The 20885-nt window shown below is 41.0% G+C and overlaps 1 protein-coding gene and 1 pseudogene across 1 annotated transcript in view; one reads left to right on the plus strand and one right to left on the minus strand.

Moving 5' to 3' along the window:
* The first annotated feature begins 956 nt into the window (after window positions 1–956).
* The window catches only part of LOC145469947 (tyrosine-protein phosphatase non-receptor type 21-like), a 64261-nt gene continuing 44332 nt past the window's right edge, over window positions 957–20885 (plus strand). Inside the window, exons 1-3 of the mRNA XM_081453765.1 lie at window positions 957–1833; window positions 6803–6990; window positions 19234–19331. Coding sequence (XP_081309891.1) covers window positions 1669–1833; window positions 6803–6990; window positions 19234–19331 — 451 coding nt within the window. The 5' untranslated portion in view covers window positions 957–1668. The remainder of the gene's footprint in view (window positions 1834–6802; window positions 6991–19233; window positions 19332–20885) is intronic.
* Window positions 9804–12626, minus strand: LOC145470391 (uncharacterized; annotated as a pseudogene).

Consider the following 20885-nt stretch of genomic DNA (forward strand, 5'->3'; position numbering starts at 1 on the left):
TTACTTACAATAGTCATATAATTTACTATGTAGACTAGTCTTAGCTATTATATATTTATATCTTGTAATTTTTTAATTTCAATTTTCTTTCGTTTAAAGTTATTTTTCTTGGTAAATTAGCATAATCTTGCTTAAGGCCTAATCAGCCTCATCAACCCGAGTTGAAATAAAGTTATCTATCTATCTATCCAGTCCTAGACTATCTTTTTTCTCGCACAATCCTCGAGGACATGAGCAAAGTACCGCGGGGCATTTAGCCGCTGCAAAATACAATTGCCTGTCATCTCTCACTCTCCTGCCTCGTGCCCATCGAATTATAAAGCCTGTAGATGAGGCAGTCATAGCTCCAAGGAGGTAATCCCCAAAATACACCATATGGGGACTGGGGGAGACTCCACCCGGAAGGGGCACCTGTTTGTGAAAACCGGAGGTGTATTCCACGAGCTAAGTTACAGAAAAGGGTTAGGAAATCTGTTATCTAAAAATATCTTGAATAAACGTACTGAGTTTAGTCAATCCAAATCATGAAACTAAGATGCAGTGTACCTACTGTAGGTATGTGAACCAGGTACAAATTTTCGTTGGGTATCCCCTTCTCCTCCCCCTCCTCTCCCCTTCCTCCACCCCCCCCCCCTCCCGCAACAACGAGCGTCAAACAAACAGGTTCCGAGGACAAAGATTAGAAAAAGCTGCAAATCTTTGTTAACAAATGTCTCAGAAAGATCCAGACCTCAAAATACATTGGCCGGAAAAAAATTAGCAACAAAGAACTTTGGAGTCTTGGGTTTGGGATGTTAACCATGATCAACCATTGGAACAGCTTCGTTTCATTGGCTGTCAGTTTTGATTGCATTTGTTGATTAGTTCCAGCATAGTTTATGGTTACAGTCGCGACAGATGGCTCAGTCCGGTCGATTCGCTCGAATGTTGTTTGGAATCGGTGGAAAACTACTCTGAAGGCAAGATTCGTGAACCTGAACCAAGGAACGCAAATGTAAAAATACTGCAAAGGTATACTTTTATTCATCAGGTGAAATGTGCAAATCAGTCGGGGAGAGAGAGATTGGGGAGAGTGAAACGAACATTTTCAAGCCGAAACGAACAATTCATCTTACATCAAAGGTGGTATCTTCGACTTCCTCTGGTAATTTGTAAATACATTTCTGATCTATTTCCAAAAGTATTTTGGGAGTTGGCGAACTGACATATAAGCGTTGGCGAACTGACATTAGACGTTGGCCAGAAGCATATCACCTTTCAAGGTGTTATGCTTCAGGGTGATGCTTCTGCGTAGGCGAATCGACTTCATATTTTAGCGAACTGGTCGACCGGTTACCCAGCTGAGAAGACGGCACCAAACAGATTCCGCTGGCGGACTGTGAATTCAGTATTTTTTCTCTGTTAACCTCGTTAAAAAACTGGTTATTATTTTTCATGCACAGAGGTTCCCTAAAAAGTCTAAAAAGTTTACATACCCGACCGTTCTACCTTCGGATGTGACATGCTCTGCGGCGCTGCTGCGTTGGGAATGTCCGGAATGCAACTCGAGTACCAGGCTATACGCGGTCCAAAAAGTTGACGTTCAGCGAAACCAATCTATACACAAACTATCGTTGTTGTGAAAAATACGATTTAATACTACGTCTTTGTTCATGATTTGGGATAGATATGCCTTTTGGCATATGTGCGAAACCTTCGAAAGATGATTTAACAAAGGAAATTTCCGTGCTTGTCGAAATACCTGACAAATCTTGCATAGAATTGACGCTATCGAGAGATGCTTTAGGACTGGAGTGTTTAGAAAGTGTGGCAAGGGAACTTGGTTTAGAGGAGGTAAGATTTACGGCTTTGGAACTAAGTTATGAAAACAGTTTTGTAGCATTTTGGGTGTTATTTGCTTGTGTGAAGTACTCAGTAGCATATGCTGTTATCCGAGAAAGCTTAGTGCGAACATAAAGCTTATTAATATTAGAGATCTGTAGTTGTACATATTTTCGCTGATCTTGCGTGCATGAACTGGCAAACGGGATTATTTAACAACTGATGCTTTCATAAAGTGGGTTTTCTGTAATTATTGTGTGTATGTGTATATAGTTAAGAAATTCTGTATCATAAATATATACACATATAGTTTATTGACCAATTATTAGGCAGATATTGACCAAGTTCCTTTTTAACGTGCTAAATACTGCTTGGATCAAGCCATATTACAAAAACCTTAAACACTCGAGAAGGAACGAGGCCAATATTGCGCCATCTTAACTGGGCATGCATGTATGTATACCGTGCGATTTGTTTTATAGTGTTCCTCTTAATGTTTCTGAATTGAAAGACTGAAAGGATCTGAGTTAAGTTCTTGAGTGTATGTTTGTCAACGTGATAAAGTGCATGTATACATGTATTTTTTTACAGACAAAATAGCAAGTGCATTCCACTTCATATTTGAGAATCACTTGCCTTACTCGTGAACAGATCGCATTATTCATTTGTACTTAAAGCAAAGATTGTAATAATCCAACTATCACATAAGAATGTTGAGTGGATTACTGGGCAAATCACAGAACATGTCAATAATTGAATAGAATAATTGTATAGCTGCTGATCAGATGTAAGAGTAAACCACAAGACAGATTATGAATTACAAACCATGCAGATGTTTTTCCTACCTGTTCTTCTTTCTTGTTGTGTAAGAAATGGAAATTTATGGAAATTTATGGCTTGCTGATATTGGGTTATTCCAGAAAAAATACACCCCCCCCCCCCCCCGACGGATGGCAAGCATTTTTGACCCCCCCTCTGACTGGATTTCCCAGACCGCTAGAGCCCCCCTCCCGCCCGGATTTCCAAGCTCAAGGACCGCCCCTCCTGCCCGGATTTCCATTTTTTTTAAAGGCCCTAACTGGAAATAACAGGCAATAGAAAAGACATGACATTTCATCCAAAAGATCCCTGTTTATTATAATTTTAAAAGCTCGGTGAATATTGCGAATTTTGAGGGTTAAATTTCAACATTTTTAAAATCAGATTACAGTATTCAAACGATTGTGTTTAATGTTTGAGTGATCTCACACTCTCCTCTTAAACGCCATTTGCCTTTTTCTCGATCACAACAAATGTGCAAGATAAGAAATTTGTAAGTCTTAAAAATTATGTAAATGTAAGAAAAATTACAGTGAAAAAAGTCCTTAAGGCGATTATAAATTAAAACTATAATTTTAGTTTTCAGTGACAAGACGGCCTACATTGGCACGTGTTTGCAAGATCGAGTTTCCATTGTTAGAACTGTTAGTGTGACATTTACTTGAGCTTATTAAGAAAGCTTTTCAAACTAGACTAATTTTAAATTTCATTACCTTTATGGGTCTGTAGGTCAACTGGAACTCTTACCTTTCTTTTTTTTTTTTTCATGCGTAATGCCCATGTTCTGGCTTGTCTTTTACCATATCGATCGTAAGGCACAGATAATAAAGTGGAAGCAGCTAAGATAAAACTGCTTAAAACTCTTGTAGATCCGACGAGGAATCTTCAATGTGAAATACTTAAAGAACTTATCAACGCCTAAATAAGTATATTTGTTTATAAACAAGTTCTGCTCTTGTACTGTGAGGTCGTTTAGATTCCCAATGCTGCAAGCAAATTCGTCACCACAATTTCACGGTTACACATCGTAAGAGGTAAGAAAGAAATTATGCGCAAATTGTGCATACGCATGTGAGCCAGCAAAACGAGTTCTTGGGTTGCCTGAATAAAGCAGTAAAGTACAACTGACTCCCAGCCTAAATCGTCTTTTCTTCGCATTTTTGAGGATGTTACAAAGCACAGGCGCGGATGGCCTGGGTACCGTAAAAATGTTCCAGGCGTTGCATGCTCAGTCGATGGTGTTTTATCTGGTCGTAAAGGGGCACCCCCGGTCGTAAAGCTGTTGTTATCCATTAATCGACGTGCTGGTTCTTCATGATTGAGGTAAGAACACTACATGTATAAACTGAAAGACTACAAGATTTCCCATTGCAAAGTTATTTTTTAAGTGGTTAAAATATATCGATCAAGGTTAAAGTTAAAAGTGACCCCTGAGGAAGAATTTTTAGGTTCAGATCCCCCCTCCCACCCAGATTTCCTGAGCCATCAAACCCCCTCCCGCGAGAATTTCCAGTTTGCCATCTGTTGGGGGTGTGTCTATTTTTTCTGGAATAACCCATTGCAGCTTTCAGCCAAAAATAGATTTCAGGTAAATTCTGGCAATTTTGATGCTATAATTAGTACAGTGTGGAAACTGTCAGTTTGTTAGAAGTGAAACTAAAGAAATTAAGTCCTGGTAAAGATCTGTACTCCATGAATTTCTGCCCCAACACCAATGTGGAGCAGTGGTTGGCAGTTACTCTGTAAGGTGTTGTGTGTGCAGAAGTAACGACAGACACTTTATTTACTGCCTTGATTGCACATCACTTGCCAGCCACTGAGCTTGTTCTTTGTTGTAATTATTATAAGCATCTATTCTTAGGGCTGAGTATCCTAAACCATGTACCTTAAACTTCCAAAAGTAACAACCCTCATTACTTTCAGACTTGGCAGTCTTCGGGGCTTGTTACTTTCAGAGGGTTGTTACTTTTGAAGGGTTGTTCCTTTCTGGAAGCAAAAAATGTCATACATAGTTAGTACAACTGGGCTCTTCTTCCAGTTTAAATGTATATTGCTGCCACCCAGGTGAGCTCTTCATGTCTAGACCGTGTTGTCAGGGGTCGGCAGGAAAGAGTTAGATACCATAAACTGTTTGTACTTTATGATGGACTGCCACGTTAATCTGCTGTATCAATATCTGAGTACGCTGGTCGGGTTTTCAATTTAAATTTGAAGAAATGTTCCTTTTGATAGACTCTTGTTGAAAATGATATTAATTTGAATCAAAGTTTCCCATATTGTGCTCTTGATGAAAATTCTATGGGTTTTGTTTTATCACGGTGCAGCATTAACTGATGAAGCACAAATTGACATTTGACAACACTTCATGATATCAGCAATACCATGTAGTTGTTTTAGAGTGCATTAAATCAAGTTTCCATATGTAATCTTCATCTGACTATTGATTGGAAAAATAAATATGCTGAACCTTGGTCTCGCTATTTTTGGGGAGGTGGGATGGTTTTGGGGTGGGCTTGCTACTTTTGAGAAGTTACTACTTTCAGAAGTTAATAGCAGCCACAATTTTTTGAGGGTACTTTTGGGGCGGGGGGTCATTACTTTTGGAAGTTTACGATATGAAGATTAACCACAGGCAGCCCAGACGCTGAATACAATAAATAATATTAATGCGTGACATTATGCTGTTAGCGATTGCGTTACAATTTAGCCATTTATAAGACAATGTATAAGAATGCTTCGAAAATTGCTCTACATGTAAATGCTACGTGTAGAGAGTATTTTAAATAAAAATGGCTTACCTTATGTTGGTATGTGTTATTTTGATGTCTTTGTGCTCCTGGAGGTGGTTTATAGCCATTTAGGCGAGTTTTACTTTCTGGTGGTTTGCTTCTCCTAAAGAGAAACGAAAGGCGGGCGACCTACTGGTCCAACAACCTGCCCTCAAAGCTCGGTTAATTTCACAAAAAAAATTAATGGTCTAATCTTGCCAAAGTTGCCTCATGGCAGCCTTTGATAACTCTTCCTTCAATTTGGTTCTCCCAAGGTTCCAAGGTTTATCGCAACTGCCCGAGAAATGCTGGTTTTCCAGCTCTAGCTTTCCATTTCAGCTCTACCTTGAAGTGAGACTGATCATCTTTGCCACAGGATTTGAATTTCTCATCATGCCAATTACACTGCCACGGTCCCAAGGGAAATTTCACTGGAAACAATAAAAATTGCCCTGTGCCTCTAGACAGCTGGAGGCAACTTTGTTACGATGGCATGGTCGTTAAACTAGAAATTCAAATCCTCTGGCCAAGATGATTGGTTATGCTTTGAGGCGTAGCTGAAATAGAAAACCAGCCAACAGCATATTGTCACATATGAATCGTATTCAATGTCTGGGCTGCCTGTGGATGAACATTTCAAGACCCCTCACAAGGGCAGAAACTTTTTCCGGTTTATAAGGCTTATGAATATTTTATGCTTTCTACGCTGTACATGTATATCAATACTGCTAGTGAGTATACAAAGGATCATAATTATATTTGAACTATGGAGAAAGATATGAAAACATGATTGGTCATTGCAGTTACACACACAACTTATGTAGTTGTGAAATTAAAGCCTGAAAAAATTCAGGCTTGAGCAGGAATCGAACTCATGACCCCTGCGATACTGGTGCAGTGCTCTATCAACTGAGCTATCAAGCCAACTGAGAGCCGGTCGTGTTGCGAGTTCGTAATACGTGTATACCCTTAGATGGTGAAGAATGCAAGTGAACATATGAAAGATCATATATTTGAACTGTGGTGAAAGATATGAAAACATTCTTTGATCATTGTAGTTAAACACACAATTTAAGCATCTGTGCAATTGTGAGATTTTAAAAAGTACTCATTTTCATATACTCTACAACCACTTCATGACATGCAGGGTCATAGGTCCTGTTGTGTTGTGTGTGCACTATCTGAGGGAATTCTAGGAATGTACGATAGTTCCTGACGTCTGAAATAAAACTTAGATCAGAAACTCTCAGTCTTTTGGCAATAATCACATATATACTGGGGAGTGCTTTTGGTTCATTGGCAATTTAATGCCATCATTCTGAACTAGTTACATGTACGTATTGCAAAAAAATGTGGTAATGTGTTTGTTTTTTAATGTTAATCTATTTGTGCAGGTTGAATACTTTGGTTTATGTTACAAGACTAAGAAAGGCCATGAGTGGTGGCTGGTACTGGAGAAACCAATAAAGAAGCAGCTCGAACAACATGCATCCAGTTTTGTTGGCACTGTCAACCTTAAGTTCAAGATCCACTTCTTTGTGGCAGGTTCTTCTTGTTTGAGGTTCCAAGACAAACTGACCAGGTGATTTTTATTTCAAAGCGTTTGCCGTGCTGGAAATAATATTCTTACATAGCAAGACATGACTTGAGTCCTTTCAAATCTCTATTTTGGGCAAACATACTACAAATGGGTGATTCTGGAAAATATCTGACACACCTACCATGGGCAGCATGAACATTACTACGATTATCAGTTGAGTAAGGCACGATGAAAGTTTGGTCACCATGTTTTAACATGAAAATCGTGTTGTTGTCACAGGCAACTGGCTCTGTTTCCAGTGGCAACTTGTTGGCTTGTGATGTCATTGGCAGCAAAGTGTGCGAAATCATAGGCAGCGTGACAGGTGACACACGGCTGTTGATATTGTTACCAATGGAAATGAGTTAAGTTGCCCGTGACAACACTGTAATTTTAAGGCCAAAACTTCGTCATCAAACTTCAGCCACACCTTACTCAACTGATAATTGTAGTAACACCCCCTTGGCTTCAGAAATTTCAAAATGCTCTACCCCTCACACCCTCCAAATTCTAAAATCATTTACCCCCCTCCCTTTTGCAATTTCTGATTTCTTTTCAAACACTTGGGAATTCCTGTTAGACTGTCTAACTTGGCTTTTTCTGCACTCCAAGAAATTCTGCATGCAATTCAAGCAAGCAAGCAACTCAAGTTTGTTAACATTATAGTAGAGCATAGCTTTCCCTATAATGTTCTTTCCTCTACACATCTGGTTAGGGATTGTCAGCTTGTGGGATACATTGTGATTACTGGAAGAATAACCATTTAAAAGTGAATGACCAAAACACTTGCACATACACAATTCTGAGTTAAACAGCTCATAAAAGTGGCACACTGTTCTTGTTGATGTCTGGTTCTGCTGGTGACATTTTGGCGTGAAGAACAAATCTGTCAGGTGTTCCATTTGAAAACAAGAGACTGGTGCAGGTTTTTTTGCATGCAATAAGATCATCAATTAATTAAGAGACAATGAAACACAGACATTTTTTTATAGTGGAGCTCTGGTGGCCTGAAGGGCTACCAAGCAGAGCACCATACCCATACAGGAAAGAAAAGAAAACCCATAAATTGATTTTCTGATGGTTATCATGTCTAGCGGTATTGCTCGTGGGTGTGCACCGCTATGAAAATGATGACGGCAGCGGTGGCAGCGACAACGATGACACTCAACATGGCAACCAAACTCTTGCTAATTAGTTGACTGAGACATGCAACCTTGGTTTACAGGGTACATCTTTGATACTGTACATCCATGTTGTGGTCAATTGACACCTATTTAAACAAGGTATCTGCTGACCAGTATCATGTTACCATATCACAGGCTCAAGTTGTGTGCTCATTGAAATCACATGGTTTTTTGTAGTTGACTGCTGACCAGGTGCAGGTTTTTAATTGGATGGCAGGCTTAAACCTGGTTAACTTGTTGTTATCAAGGCTGAGTTGTTCAGAAGTAGGTTAACACTAACCCAGGATTAAAAGTTAACCTAAGGCCATTAATTTTACAACATACAGTACCGGTCAAAGGGACTGAAACAATACACACACGTAAAGCGCGTGTACTACACGCACATTACACGCAGTGTTCACGCATCCTACACGCAAATGCACGAAAATGCGTGTAATTGCACGCGCGTAATTTCACACAGAAGATGTGATATTGCATGCAGTCGTTCAACTGGAACTCATTAAGTGCGTGTAATGAGAACAAAATATTAAAAGTGCGTGTAATGAAAACAAAACATTTACCATGTAACATTTACCGTCCTGGACTGCACTGCAATACAGTTTAGTCTTTCGCCTTCTTACTTCTGGTCATTAAACGTTTCCAATAGAATAGACCAGTTTCCTTTAGGTGGCTTACTGCTTTACAGTAAAAGTATTTTTTACGTTGTACGTGTAGTTTCAAGAAGCGGCGCCAGCGACTGACAGGCGTGCTAGGATTCACTGAGATAACAGAACATAAACACATAATTTCGCTTTCAATTTTAAATTACAGCAATCAGTGTACTTTAAAACAATTTGAAGATTCATTAAAAATATTTCGTACTCCGAAGCGTTCGGAGTTTACCGGTGTTCAAAAGCTTTTCCCGCTGTGTTTTTTCTTTTCGTGAGAAACAACAAGGGCGCTAGCGACTGACGAACTGAGGCTTGACGGACACAAAATAATGAAAACAAAACATTTACTGTGTAACATTTACTGTATTGGACTGCAATGCGATACAGAGGCTTGACGGACACGAAATAACAGCAAAACACATTATTTTACTTGAGATTTAATTTTTAAACACCAGTTACCTTCTTTAAGTTTAAAAAGCCTTTGAAGATTCATCATCAATATCACATACTCAGAATTGAATGTTGTCTATGTGAAAGCGTATTGTTTTGATCTGATTGAAATGAAATTTGATCTGTTTCTTGAACATCGTTGCCTAGCATGTGACCAAAATCTTCCCAAATCTACAATCTGTCAACGCGACTCAACCCAGGGATGAAAATCTGATGAATTGAAAATTTCCAAACGCTTAGTGTGGGGAAGCAGGAGATACAACAGTGATAGGAACTCAACTATATTTCACTTTGGTTCAACAGTGTTACAAACATGGCGGTCATGTTGAGCGAGTTTTTGAGCGGGAATGAAAAACGTGTTTAGTACTGTCCCGAGTAGTGACGTATGCAATGACGAGACTAAATACAGTAACAACCGCTGACCGGAAATCATTCGAAATCAACAAATAGCAGATTAAACGAATAGAAACGAAATAAATGTTCAAAGTCACTATTTAAACTATTTCACATCCTCCGGGAGCACGCAAATGTCCTAAGCCCAGTCTGCAATTCTTCTCATAGCCTGTCGTGCTGCATCTCTTTGTGGTCTTCTCGCAGGAGCTGGAGTTTCTATTGTGGTTGCTTTGTCTTCTGCGGGACACCGTACTTCCTTGGCTTGAACTTCTAGAGGGTGGAATCTTGTTATGGGACGGTTTGTTGTTCCATTGGCAGTACATAAATTGACAGAATGTACAAGTCCATCGCGACCTCTGTTAATGGATGTGACAAGTGCTAGTTTTCAGTTTACTCTCGGGTTGTCATTGTGGATTAGAACTACATCGCCAACCTTCACGGATTCCATGTTGATTTCTGAACCTTTGTGGAACTCTCGGAGGGAGGTGAGGTACTTGTGACGCCAACATTGCCAAAAGTGTTGAATCAGTAAGGTGACTCGTTTTGCCTTCCTCAGGAGATCTATGTTTGTTTGGTAGGTGGGATCACTCACTTCGTCCCTCTCTACTAGTGGATGTGGTAGTGACGTGATTCGTCAGCCATAAAGTAGATGCGTGGGGGTTAATGCCTCTTCATCCTTAATGTCCAAGGAAACATAGGTTAGGGGGCAATCATTAAGAATTGCCTCCACTTCAAGAACAATTGTTTGAAGAGTGCACAGGTTGACTGCAGCTCTGCCGAGTACCTTCTTAATGGTGGACTTGGTAAGACTGATGAGGCGTTCCAAAACCTGCTGTACCAAGGTGCCTTCTTTGGGATGAATAGCCATTCAATGCCTTCCCTAGCGAGTGATTCCTTGAGCGCATGAGATTGAAACAGTTCCTTTAGTTCATTGTTCGCTGATAGAAATGTTGAGGCATTGTCAGATATTAGTTTCCTTGGAAGAGACTTGCGACTTGCAAATCTGCAAAAGGCGTGTAAGAAGGCCTCAACAGTCAAGTCTTCAGCAACTTCAAGATGAATAGCCCTGGTTGTTGTACAAACAAACAGACATATGTGGCTGTTCAATGCCTTCCATAGTGAGTGATTCCTTGTGCGCATGAGATTGAAACAGTTCCTTTAGTTCATTGTTCGCTGATATGAATGTTGAGGCATTGTCAGATATTAGTTTCCTTGGAAGAGATTTGCAACTTGCAAATCTGCGAAAGGCGAGTAAGAAGGCCTCAACAGTCAAGTCTTCAACAACTTCAAGATGAATAGCCCTGGTTGTTGTACGAGCAAACAGACACATGTAGACCTTTGTTTCAATTCCAGCATTTCGAACATACAGAGCTCCAGTGTAGTCCACTCCTGTGACCTCAAAGGGTTGTGTTTGTTGCATTCTTGACTTGGGAAGGGGTGGTGGGTCTGGTGCATTGTAGGCTGTTCCTGAAACCCTTCTGCAGGTTACGCATTTGTCAATTAAGGTTTTGACATGTTGTCGGCCAGAAGGAACCCAGTAACTTTGACGCAGGGCGGTGAGTGTTGACTTGACACCTGCATGAAGCTGCTTGACATGGGTGGAGTGAAATACTAGATCTGTGAAGTGGTCTTTGCTTGGTAGCAGCAGAGGAAATTTGGCATTGCCACTTAAAGGTGGGTTGTGTATCCTCCCGCCACAACGTTGAAGACCACCGTCATCAAGGAAAAGGCAAAGTTGACACACCAAAGTTGTTCGGTGTCGTGACTTTGAGGGGAGGCTGTCAACTTCAGCATGAAAGACAACAGATTGAGGATTCGTCACCCATTCTGTCATGGCTTGATCATATTCCATAGCTGTAACTGGACCTTGTTGGCTGACTTTCTTCTGGAGAAGCTGTACAAATCTGAAAACATAGGCTGTAACACGTAGAAGCCTTGGCAAACTGCTGAAATCTGATGGACTGATCGGGCGATGAAGGCCTTGTTGTTGAACAGGAACTGTGCTGTCTGCAGAAGGCCCATCAGTAGAGCTTTCAGTGGCTGATAAGTGGAGAACCTCTGTTGTAGGCCACGAGGGCCACTGGGATCTCTTTGGCAACCATATGGGACCATGTTTCCACAGTGAAGAATTCTTCAGTTGATGTGCTGTTATCGCTGTTGTGAGAAGATCGGAGGGGTTTTCAGTTGTAGGGCAGTACTTCCAGTTGGGAATAGATTTCAGCTTCTTTACTTCTTGGATGCAAGTGTTGATGAACGGCTTCAGCAACTTGGTGCTATTGAGCCAATGAAGTACAATTTGGTTGTCAGACCACAATGTGACTCTTGTAACTTGCACTTGTTCTTGAAGATATGAAGCTAAACGTGCAGCTGTCAAAGCTGCCATAAGTTCCAGCTCTGGAAGGGTGAGTTTCTTCTTTGTTGGAGCAACATGCGACTTTGCCATGGTTAGCGACGACTGGTTTTCACGTACTAAGTAAGCGGCGGCTCCATAAGCCCTTTGGCTTGCATCAGCAAAAACATGTAGTTCTGTACCACTGCTATCGAGAGAGACATCAGAAGTGAAGTAGCGACGCGGGAACTCAAGTTGGGTTGCATCTCCTATCTCCTTTGCTACAGCATGCCATTTTTGATCAAGAGAAGGTGGAAGAAGGTCGTCCCAGTCAATCCCTTCCTTCCACAGTTCTTGTATTAGAATCTTAGCAGCAGCGGTGACTGGTTGAAGTAAGCCAAGTGGATCAAAGACCTTTGCTGTTTCTTGAAAGACCTCTCTCTTGGTTGACCAGGGAGGGGTAGAGGTTGCTTGTTTGCATGAGAATCGTAATGTGTCTGAAGTTATGTTCCAAAGCATGCCAAGCATCTTCCTAGTTGGGCTGGTGTCAAGGACTTGATCCTTGGCTGCAAGACGTTGAACACCAGGACTGTTTGAACTCCATGACCTGAGGCTAAAGCCCACTGGTGACATCTTGTTCCTGGCATCTTGGTAATAGTTGACTGCTGAACCATCATTGCTTGTTCCTGAGGTGAGGTCGTCCACGTACAGATTCCTAAGCATATCCATGCTGACTGTAGACTGTGAGGTGCTTGTTAAGGGTGGCGTTTAAGATGAAGGGGGAACTTGTGGCACCAAACATAACAGACTTGAATCTGTACATAATGAGTTCACTCTCCGGGTCATCTGTATTAGATAGCCAGTAGAATTGCATGGCATCTCGATCAGCTTGGTCTAGGTTTACATGTAAAAATGCCTTTTCAATGTCTGTAGTTATGGCATTCTTGTGGCGACGGAAGGGTAGAAGTATGCCAGTAAGGTCATTGAGAAGCGGAGGGCCTGGCTGTAAGCAATCATTCAAGCTGGGTTGTTCACCTTGTTTGAAGCTGCAGTCGTACACAATGCGTAGGGGAGTTGTGGTAGAGTCCTTGAGGACAGCATGATGAGGTATGTAATGACACACTCTGTTGGCCATATCTGGATTGTTCACCCTTTCAATAAAGCCTCGAGACTGTTGTTCTTGGATGATGTCATTGTACTTGCGTAGGTTCTCAGGATCTGCAGTCAGTTTTCTGATCATGGAGCAGGTTCTGTGCTTAGTGATTTCTGCATTTGATGGTAGAGGGGGGTGTTCTGGTTGCCAAGGTAACTTTGCACTGTACCTGGAGCAGGGATGGCGCAGTAGTGAGAGCGCTTGCCTCCCACCAATGTGTCCCGGGTTCAATTTACAGACCCGGCGTCATATGTGGGTTGAGTTTGTTGTTGGTTCTCTTCTCTGCTCCAAGAGGTTTTTCTCCAGGTACTCCGGTTTTCCCCTGTCCTCAAAAACCAACATTTCTCAAATTCCAATTTGATCCTTGAATGCACGGACATTTCTGAACGAATTCTGTGAACACCTTGATGCTCCGTGGGTAAACAAATTACATTTACATTTACATTTACATTTACATACCGGCCATCCAAGATGATATACAAGTCTTGAGAATACTTCAGAAAGGCATCTGGCGTTTCTTCTGAGGAGTTTGGCTGAACACCAACTGATTCAATTCACCAGAAATGTTCCGAATCAAATTGTTCTTGATGATGTTCAGTCACAACATTTAAAATAGAAGTGTTGAGGTTCTCTGATTGGTTACTGTTAGAGAGGGGGCCCGAGAGGAGGTACCCTATCTTTAATTTGGCTGCTGTGGGACCTGGACCCTTGATAACTTCGCTTTCCACAATGCCCCAATAATGATCAGCACGGATTAGAATATCAACTGTGAAAGATTAATCATCAACTTTAATTCGTGCTAATGACAGTCCCTTTAGATGTGGCAAGTCCCGTACGTTGGCTCCTGTGTGAGTAATGAGCGGTGCAGCTATTGTTGGCACAATGATCACGCGAATGGGCATGGTTTCCTCTTGAGCGGTTTTGAGATAAATGGTAGCAGTGTCAATGTGTTTAACAGATGATGTGTTCCCACCAAAAGTTGACAGAGATATTGTCTCTTGCTTTTCTGGTTTCAGATCAAGCTTGGTCGCTACATCTGATTTAATGAAGGAGCGTTGAGAGCCTTCGTCGAATAGAATGTGCACACTGATGTGGTTGTTGTGACTTCTAACAGAAGCAACAGCTGTTTTCAGCAGAACGGGCATGTGTCTGTCAGAATCACCAATGTGGTAGGCTGAGACTGAATGTGCTACAGTCTTGTCTGTGATGTGTGCACCTGAAATCTTGTTTGTAGTTGCTGGTTCAGTGGATGACACTGGAGGTGGTTCTACATTTTGACAAAGACTGGTATGATGCTTTCAGTGGCATACCTTTCTTTGGTTCCGTGACTTGCATTTAGATACTGAATGACGATTGCATCACGTACAATGGAGTATCTCTTTCCCTTATCTGTCACGACATTGCAATCATTTGGGCAATGTTTGCCCTTACAGAAAAGGCATGTTCGCTTGGTGGGGTGCTGATCAGTGGGAGGAGGGAGAACAGGTGTATGTGGCTTCAAAGTTGTGAGAAATGCAGCAGTAGTAGCAGTTGTTGAGTTGCTACTGAGTTCATAATCACTAGAACTGTTCTGACCTGCTTCTAAGATTTCAATTTCATTCAAGATTGCCTTGCGCAAATTATCAAGCTGCCACTCCTTCCATTTTGTCTTGCTAGATTCCTCTTAATCCCATTAGGTAATTTCTGAATGATGGGGACAAGAATATCTCCATATGTTTCTGTTTTCTTCCCTAGTGACTCAAGTCCCCTGATGTGTGTCTCAACTGAGTCGTAGAAAAGCCTCAAACTACTTAAATGGTCAGTGGGTGATGGAAGGATGAGCAGTGCCTCCATGTGTGCATTGATGATCTTGTGGGGTTGAGTGAATCTCTCAATAACTGGGTACTCTTAGCATAATTGGCACTGGTTAATGGCAACGCGGCAATGACTCTATCAGCTCCGTCGCGTAACTGTGCTCTCAAATAATTGAACTTTTGAACATCACTGATTGAAGAGTTATCATGTACTGCAGACCGGAAAGCGTCCCAAAATGGTTGCTATTCAAGCGGGTTGCCATCAAACGATGGCAATACAAGTTTGGGTAAACGACTAGTGTGGAATGTACTCACTGGCGGCGGTGTAATCGGAGGATTCTCTGCTGAGGCGGCTGTGTTACCTTGAAAATTGCTACCTGACGTTCCAGTCAACGGGGGTGAATCGGATGGTTGATTTTCTTGTTCTGTTTGCAACGTAGATGGAATGGGTTGTTGATTTTCTTGTCCCCCTTGCGGCAAACTTGACGGAGTACTGATATTCTCAGGACTGTGAGACAACATGTGTTGACTGAGTTTCCCTTTGGCGAGTTCAATTAAATTATTGGTGACGCCAACTTTCTTCATGATAAGGCTGTCTAGTTCCTCTGCATTGAGTATTTCTGCTTCGAGTTCCTCAGGAGTTTCTAGTAAAACTGCTATCCTGTCGTTAAGTTCCTTGAGGGTTTGTTTCTTTTGTTTCAGCTAGTCGACGAGCGACTTGAGTAGAGCAATCTCATTGTGGGTAATTGTGCCTTTTGCAGTCTCGTCGATTTTGTGTCTTAACTTGGTTAAATACGCCTTGTGTGCTCTTCTAGATGGTAGCAGTTTCGGTAATTCTTCCATCCTGCTCCCGGCACCAAAAATGTGGGGAGCAAGGAAAACAACAGTGATAGGAACTCAACTATATTTCACTTCGGTTCAACAGCGTTACAAACATGGCGGTCATGTTGAGCGAGTTTTTGAGCGGGAACAAAAAACGTGTTTAGTACTGTCCCGAGTAGTGACGTAAGCAATGACGAGACTAAATACAGTAAAGACCGCTGACCGGAAATCACTCGAAATTAACAAATAACAGATTAAACGAATAGAAACGAAATAAATGTTCAAAGTCACTATTTAAACTATTTCACACTTAGATTTTGTTAAAAAAGTTTCAATTCTTCGCCATTTAAGCAGAAGTTTGGCCAATAAGCAGATTAAGAGAGAGTCCGCAAGTTTCTGTTTGACTCCCTATTTCATTGTTATCGAAGGAACAGGGGTTGAAATGACATTTCGTGTGTGGGTAAACATTACGTTGCAACGCACATCGTAAACGAAAACTTGTAGATCTTTAAGAATTAAGTTTAGATGTTAAGCAGAAGTGCGGACTGCTACAGACTAAAAGATAGTATTTGTTTGATAGGTGCTCGAGCTAGTCCACTAATTTAGCAATGCTTGATGGCTGTTAAATTTACTTTTTGTTGTGAACATTGAGAGTCGCGGGTTTCGAATACAAGTTAGTAGTGGCTTTTTGTTATGCAAAATACACGCAACTGCATGTATGAATAACAAAGGTTTCTTCCTCCAATTAAAATACACGCATTTGTGCAAAATTACATGCAAAAATGTGTAACTAACAGATCAGTAAATTTTACACACGTGTAATTACACGCACTGTCCACGCACTGTCCACGCACTGTCCACGCACTGTCCACGCACTGTCCACGCACAGTCCACGTACAGTCCACACACTGTCCACGAATACTACACACAGACTACATGCATTTTATGCAAGTGTAGGTGCTGCAATCCCTTTGACCGGTACTGTAAATAGAAAACCTGATAGCAAAGTTACGAAACTCAAATCAAAATTTTTGTATATCCTGGGTTAGCTTGGCTTTGAACAACCTGGCACTTGGCTAAACCTATAATTGAAGGGGTGAGTGCAAAACCATGCTAAGTGACGATTTGGGTGAAAAAAAAAATTTTCGTGAAAGGGCTTGAATTTTTGCATGTGGTCTTCAATGTAATAGAAAAACGCGGCCCTGTATTTTTGTCGCTGGTTTATGCTTCGTTTTCGAGTTATAACATATGCAAAAATACTTGGCTTTTCCTAGCCATGTCTCTAGGAGTTTATTTGTTGAACAGCAAACAGGCAGACTGTTTATAGTGTATGAAGTCAAAATCAAATCTCACAGCATATATAGAGTGGAAATCTGGGAACAGATTGTTTACATCGATTATTGTGACGTGAGCACAACACGTGAATCGATCGAGCGTCAAACGAAATTCATCGAACAAAACAGAGATGTGCCACATTAGAGCTCTGTCAACTAATATCTTAAGCATTGTTTCAAAGTACCTTGTATGCCTGCCTGGTGGTTGAGAGGCATCATAAAGTCTCGATAAACCCGTAAGTCATCAGCACGTTTTAAAGAATCAAAACGTGTTCTGAAACTTCGAAGGCAGCTGATATACTGTAATCGTGTTATCCGCGTTCGAAGTCAGATCGAGCCAGGCAGCAAAGTCCAAGAGCAGTTCTTGCCCAAGAAAAATACCCTCTGGTGAGTCATGGCCCATTTGCCAAGCGTTGCTACAGGGCTCAAAAAAAACCCTGTCCGATCGTCCGGGACAGGTAGATTTTCCCTTCAGGCAAGCAACTTTCTCTCCTTACTTGCCCCACGGGCAATGACCCAGGCAAGCCGTTCGCCAACTAAATTTTTAATAATGATTTTGAGAAGAAAAGGTAAATTTTAGGCTCAAGGTAATCAAGTGTTTAGATGAAGCTTGACGAAAATTACAATTTATAGTGTTGTTTTGTTGATTGCGTCACGCGCGCTCACAGCTCAGAAGTGGTTGCCTAGCACGTGATCAAAATCTGCCCTTATCACTTGGGCCGTTGGGAGAACACTCGAATAATTTGTAAATCACTTGCCTGCGGCTTGTGATTTACGAATTCTTCTCGTGTTCTTCCAACATCCCACGTGGTTTATCAGCCTACAAACCATAAAAACTTGTGGTCTATTGCTTAAAAAACACGCCCGTAGTTTGACATCCATTTTTGGGTTCATGAATTATTAATGACTTTGAAAACTTGGGCAAGCGGGGAAGTGCCCCGGGCTTGGCTTGGCTATTATAACAAAGGATCGGCTCTGTTTATCATAACAAAGGCGGGGCTTTGTTTATTTGAAGACCTTGGCGGGAAAAGGGTGCTAGGTATTTTAATCAATAGTGAACTTTGTCGAAAACGCTCCAAATTTCGCATGCAGTTTTGTTTAGGTATGTTTAACAATGTCCTGTAGTTTTTCTGCTAAGCTTCGCTTCGTTTTCGAGATATTGCGTATGCAGAAAAACCACTCAGTTTTCCAAGCGGCGTCTTTACAAACGAAGCAAAAACCAGCGACAAAAATACAGGACCACGTTTTTCTATTACATTGAAGACCACATGCAAAAATTCAAGCCCTTTCGCAAAAATTTTTTTTCACCCAAATCATCACTTAACATGGTTTTGCACTCACCCCTTCAATTATATTATTTTATCAATCTAACATCTAATTTATCGACCTATTCAAAGTTGAGCTTGCTGCACAACACACATCAATTTTGATCTACTTTCATCTGCATGATGCAAACACCTGCCTGATCAATCTCTGTCCTGCTTCCATGGTGGCCTTGTGCTTGATTTATGAATTAGAAAAGTTAACAGATCAGCGATTTCAACAGAAGTTTTTGCTGTCTCCCCCCTCTGGAAATTCAGAGCTGAAACTCCCCCATGCTTTTGGAATTGCAAAATGTGTTACCACCCATGCCTTCAGAATTCAAGCCCAAGAAACCCCCCTCTCCCTCGGAATTCTAAGATGCTGCCCATTGTGTGGGTATGGATATTTTCTGGAATCACCCAATCTGGTTAACCAGTAATTAGCATGCATGTTATGTACTTTACATACACAGATTATCTGATTATACAGTCCACTTGATAAGTTATTGGTTAATTTTTGACAAATTTTGAGAACTTTCTGATGGCTTTCACTGCAGATATCCTATCAGCTGTATTGCATGAACTATATTTAATAGCAACTGAGTGAGCTGTAGACTCCCTCTAAACTGCCAAGCATGTACAATTGTGCGTAACAATAACACATGATGACACAACTCATGCTGGCATTATCAAATTGGATTTTACGAGATGATCTCTACAAGATAACGTCTTTGAAGATTTCAAAAATCTGGGTAAAAGGGTAAGTTCAGCTACAAATAAAGCAAGTATACCATGTACTTTTCTTACGTATTGAGTTTCGCTGTGCTTGTGTTGCAGACACTTCTATTACTTGCAACTCAAGGGGCAAATTCTTGAAGGAAGCCTTTCATGTGAAAAAGACACTGCTGTTCTACTTGCCTCTTACTCAGTGCAAGGTGATAAGAATTCCATCCTTATCTCTTATCTTTCCCATCCATTTTATCTCTCCAATGTATGTTGTTTTAGCATGCATAACTTAAAACATTGTGATAAACTATTTAATATGTTTGCAGTGGTAGATCTTTATTTTGGGTAAAAAAAATTGCAGAAGGAAGAAAAGCAGGCAGGGCAAGCAACCCCCCCCCCATGATCCTCCTGATGTGATTGGTTTAGACAAAAATACTGTGATGCCATTGGCTTACTCGAAAACAATCACCGATGATGTCACTCTTACATTACCTTATGCTTACTTTGTCATTTGAGATTTCTTCTGCCTGTACCAAAACTGCTGCCACCTCATCACCCTTACATCCTCGTGAGAGTGACTCGTTGGCAATTGCTAGCCTGGGGTTTTTTGCACCATGAATTTTGGGTGAATGTACCATTGCTATCATTTTTAATATGATGGATTTTACCAATCACAGTCATGTTACTCTTAGTTTTCTGAAATTCACTAACTTTTGTATGACGTAAATTCCCGGCATTCTGGTTTAAGGGCCTACTGACGGTTTTTTGGGTGCGTTGCTAAGGATGCAATTGTTAAGTAATTCAAGTCAATGTGGCATAATTTTGGTCAGTTTCCAACTTTTGTAAATGAATGACCCTAAATATGATGTCAACATGCCACAGCCATGGTCATGTGACTGATAAAAGAAAACACTAAATTTGTCCAAGTGCTACACAATTTGGGTAGTTAATCAGTAGTTTGATAATTTGTATTCATTTGTGCATCCAGCCAAGCACGGGTTTCTTTTTATTTTGAAAAATGTTCTCTTCAAAGAGATAAACGATATTGAAATACACATTTTTAAAAAAGATGATTCGAAAACATCAGTGCTTAGCTATATTCTGTATTTGGGGGTGTAACGTGTCATATAAAAGAAAATTAATTTAATTTAAAGACTGCTGGAAATTTAGCTTTTTCTCAAACTGGAAGTTAGTGCATTTACGCTTGTGCAGTTGACCTGAGAACAGAACAAGCAAGGAGCACGAGGTGAAAACTTTCAATGCACACAACAGTTTGTACAGTGATTTTTGCTTCCTTTTTAACTTGGAAAATATTTATTATTTTCCAAGTTGTAGTGGTGGAATGATTTCACTCCATTACTCCTTCACTCCTTCACTCCCTCACTCCTTCACTCCTTCACTCCTTCAGTCCTTCAGTCCTTCACTCCTTCACTCCATCACTCCTTCACTCCTTCACTCCTTCACTCCTTCACTCCTTCACTCCTTCACTCCTTCACTCCTTCACTCCTTCACTCCTTCACTCCTTCACTCCTTCACTCCTTCACTCCTTCACTCCTTCACTCCTTCACTCCTTCACTTCCCGTTAGACGTTTGGAAACCCGGGGGGAACTCCCTTATGAAAAGGTAAGGGATGCTTGTTGGAAAATTTAAATTAACTCGTAAGGGAGACTAATGTGGATGTTGCTTGAGCTTCATTACACCCCTAAAAGATACCACTTAAAACGGAATAGGTTTGATCACTAACCACTGTTCAAGAAAGGATC

This window comes from Orbicella franksi, chromosome 15 (assembly GCF_964199315.1).
Source record: "Orbicella franksi chromosome 15, jaOrbFran1.1, whole genome shotgun sequence".
In the NCBI taxonomy this organism is placed as follows: Eukaryota; Metazoa; Cnidaria; class Anthozoa; order Scleractinia; family Merulinidae; genus Orbicella; species Orbicella franksi.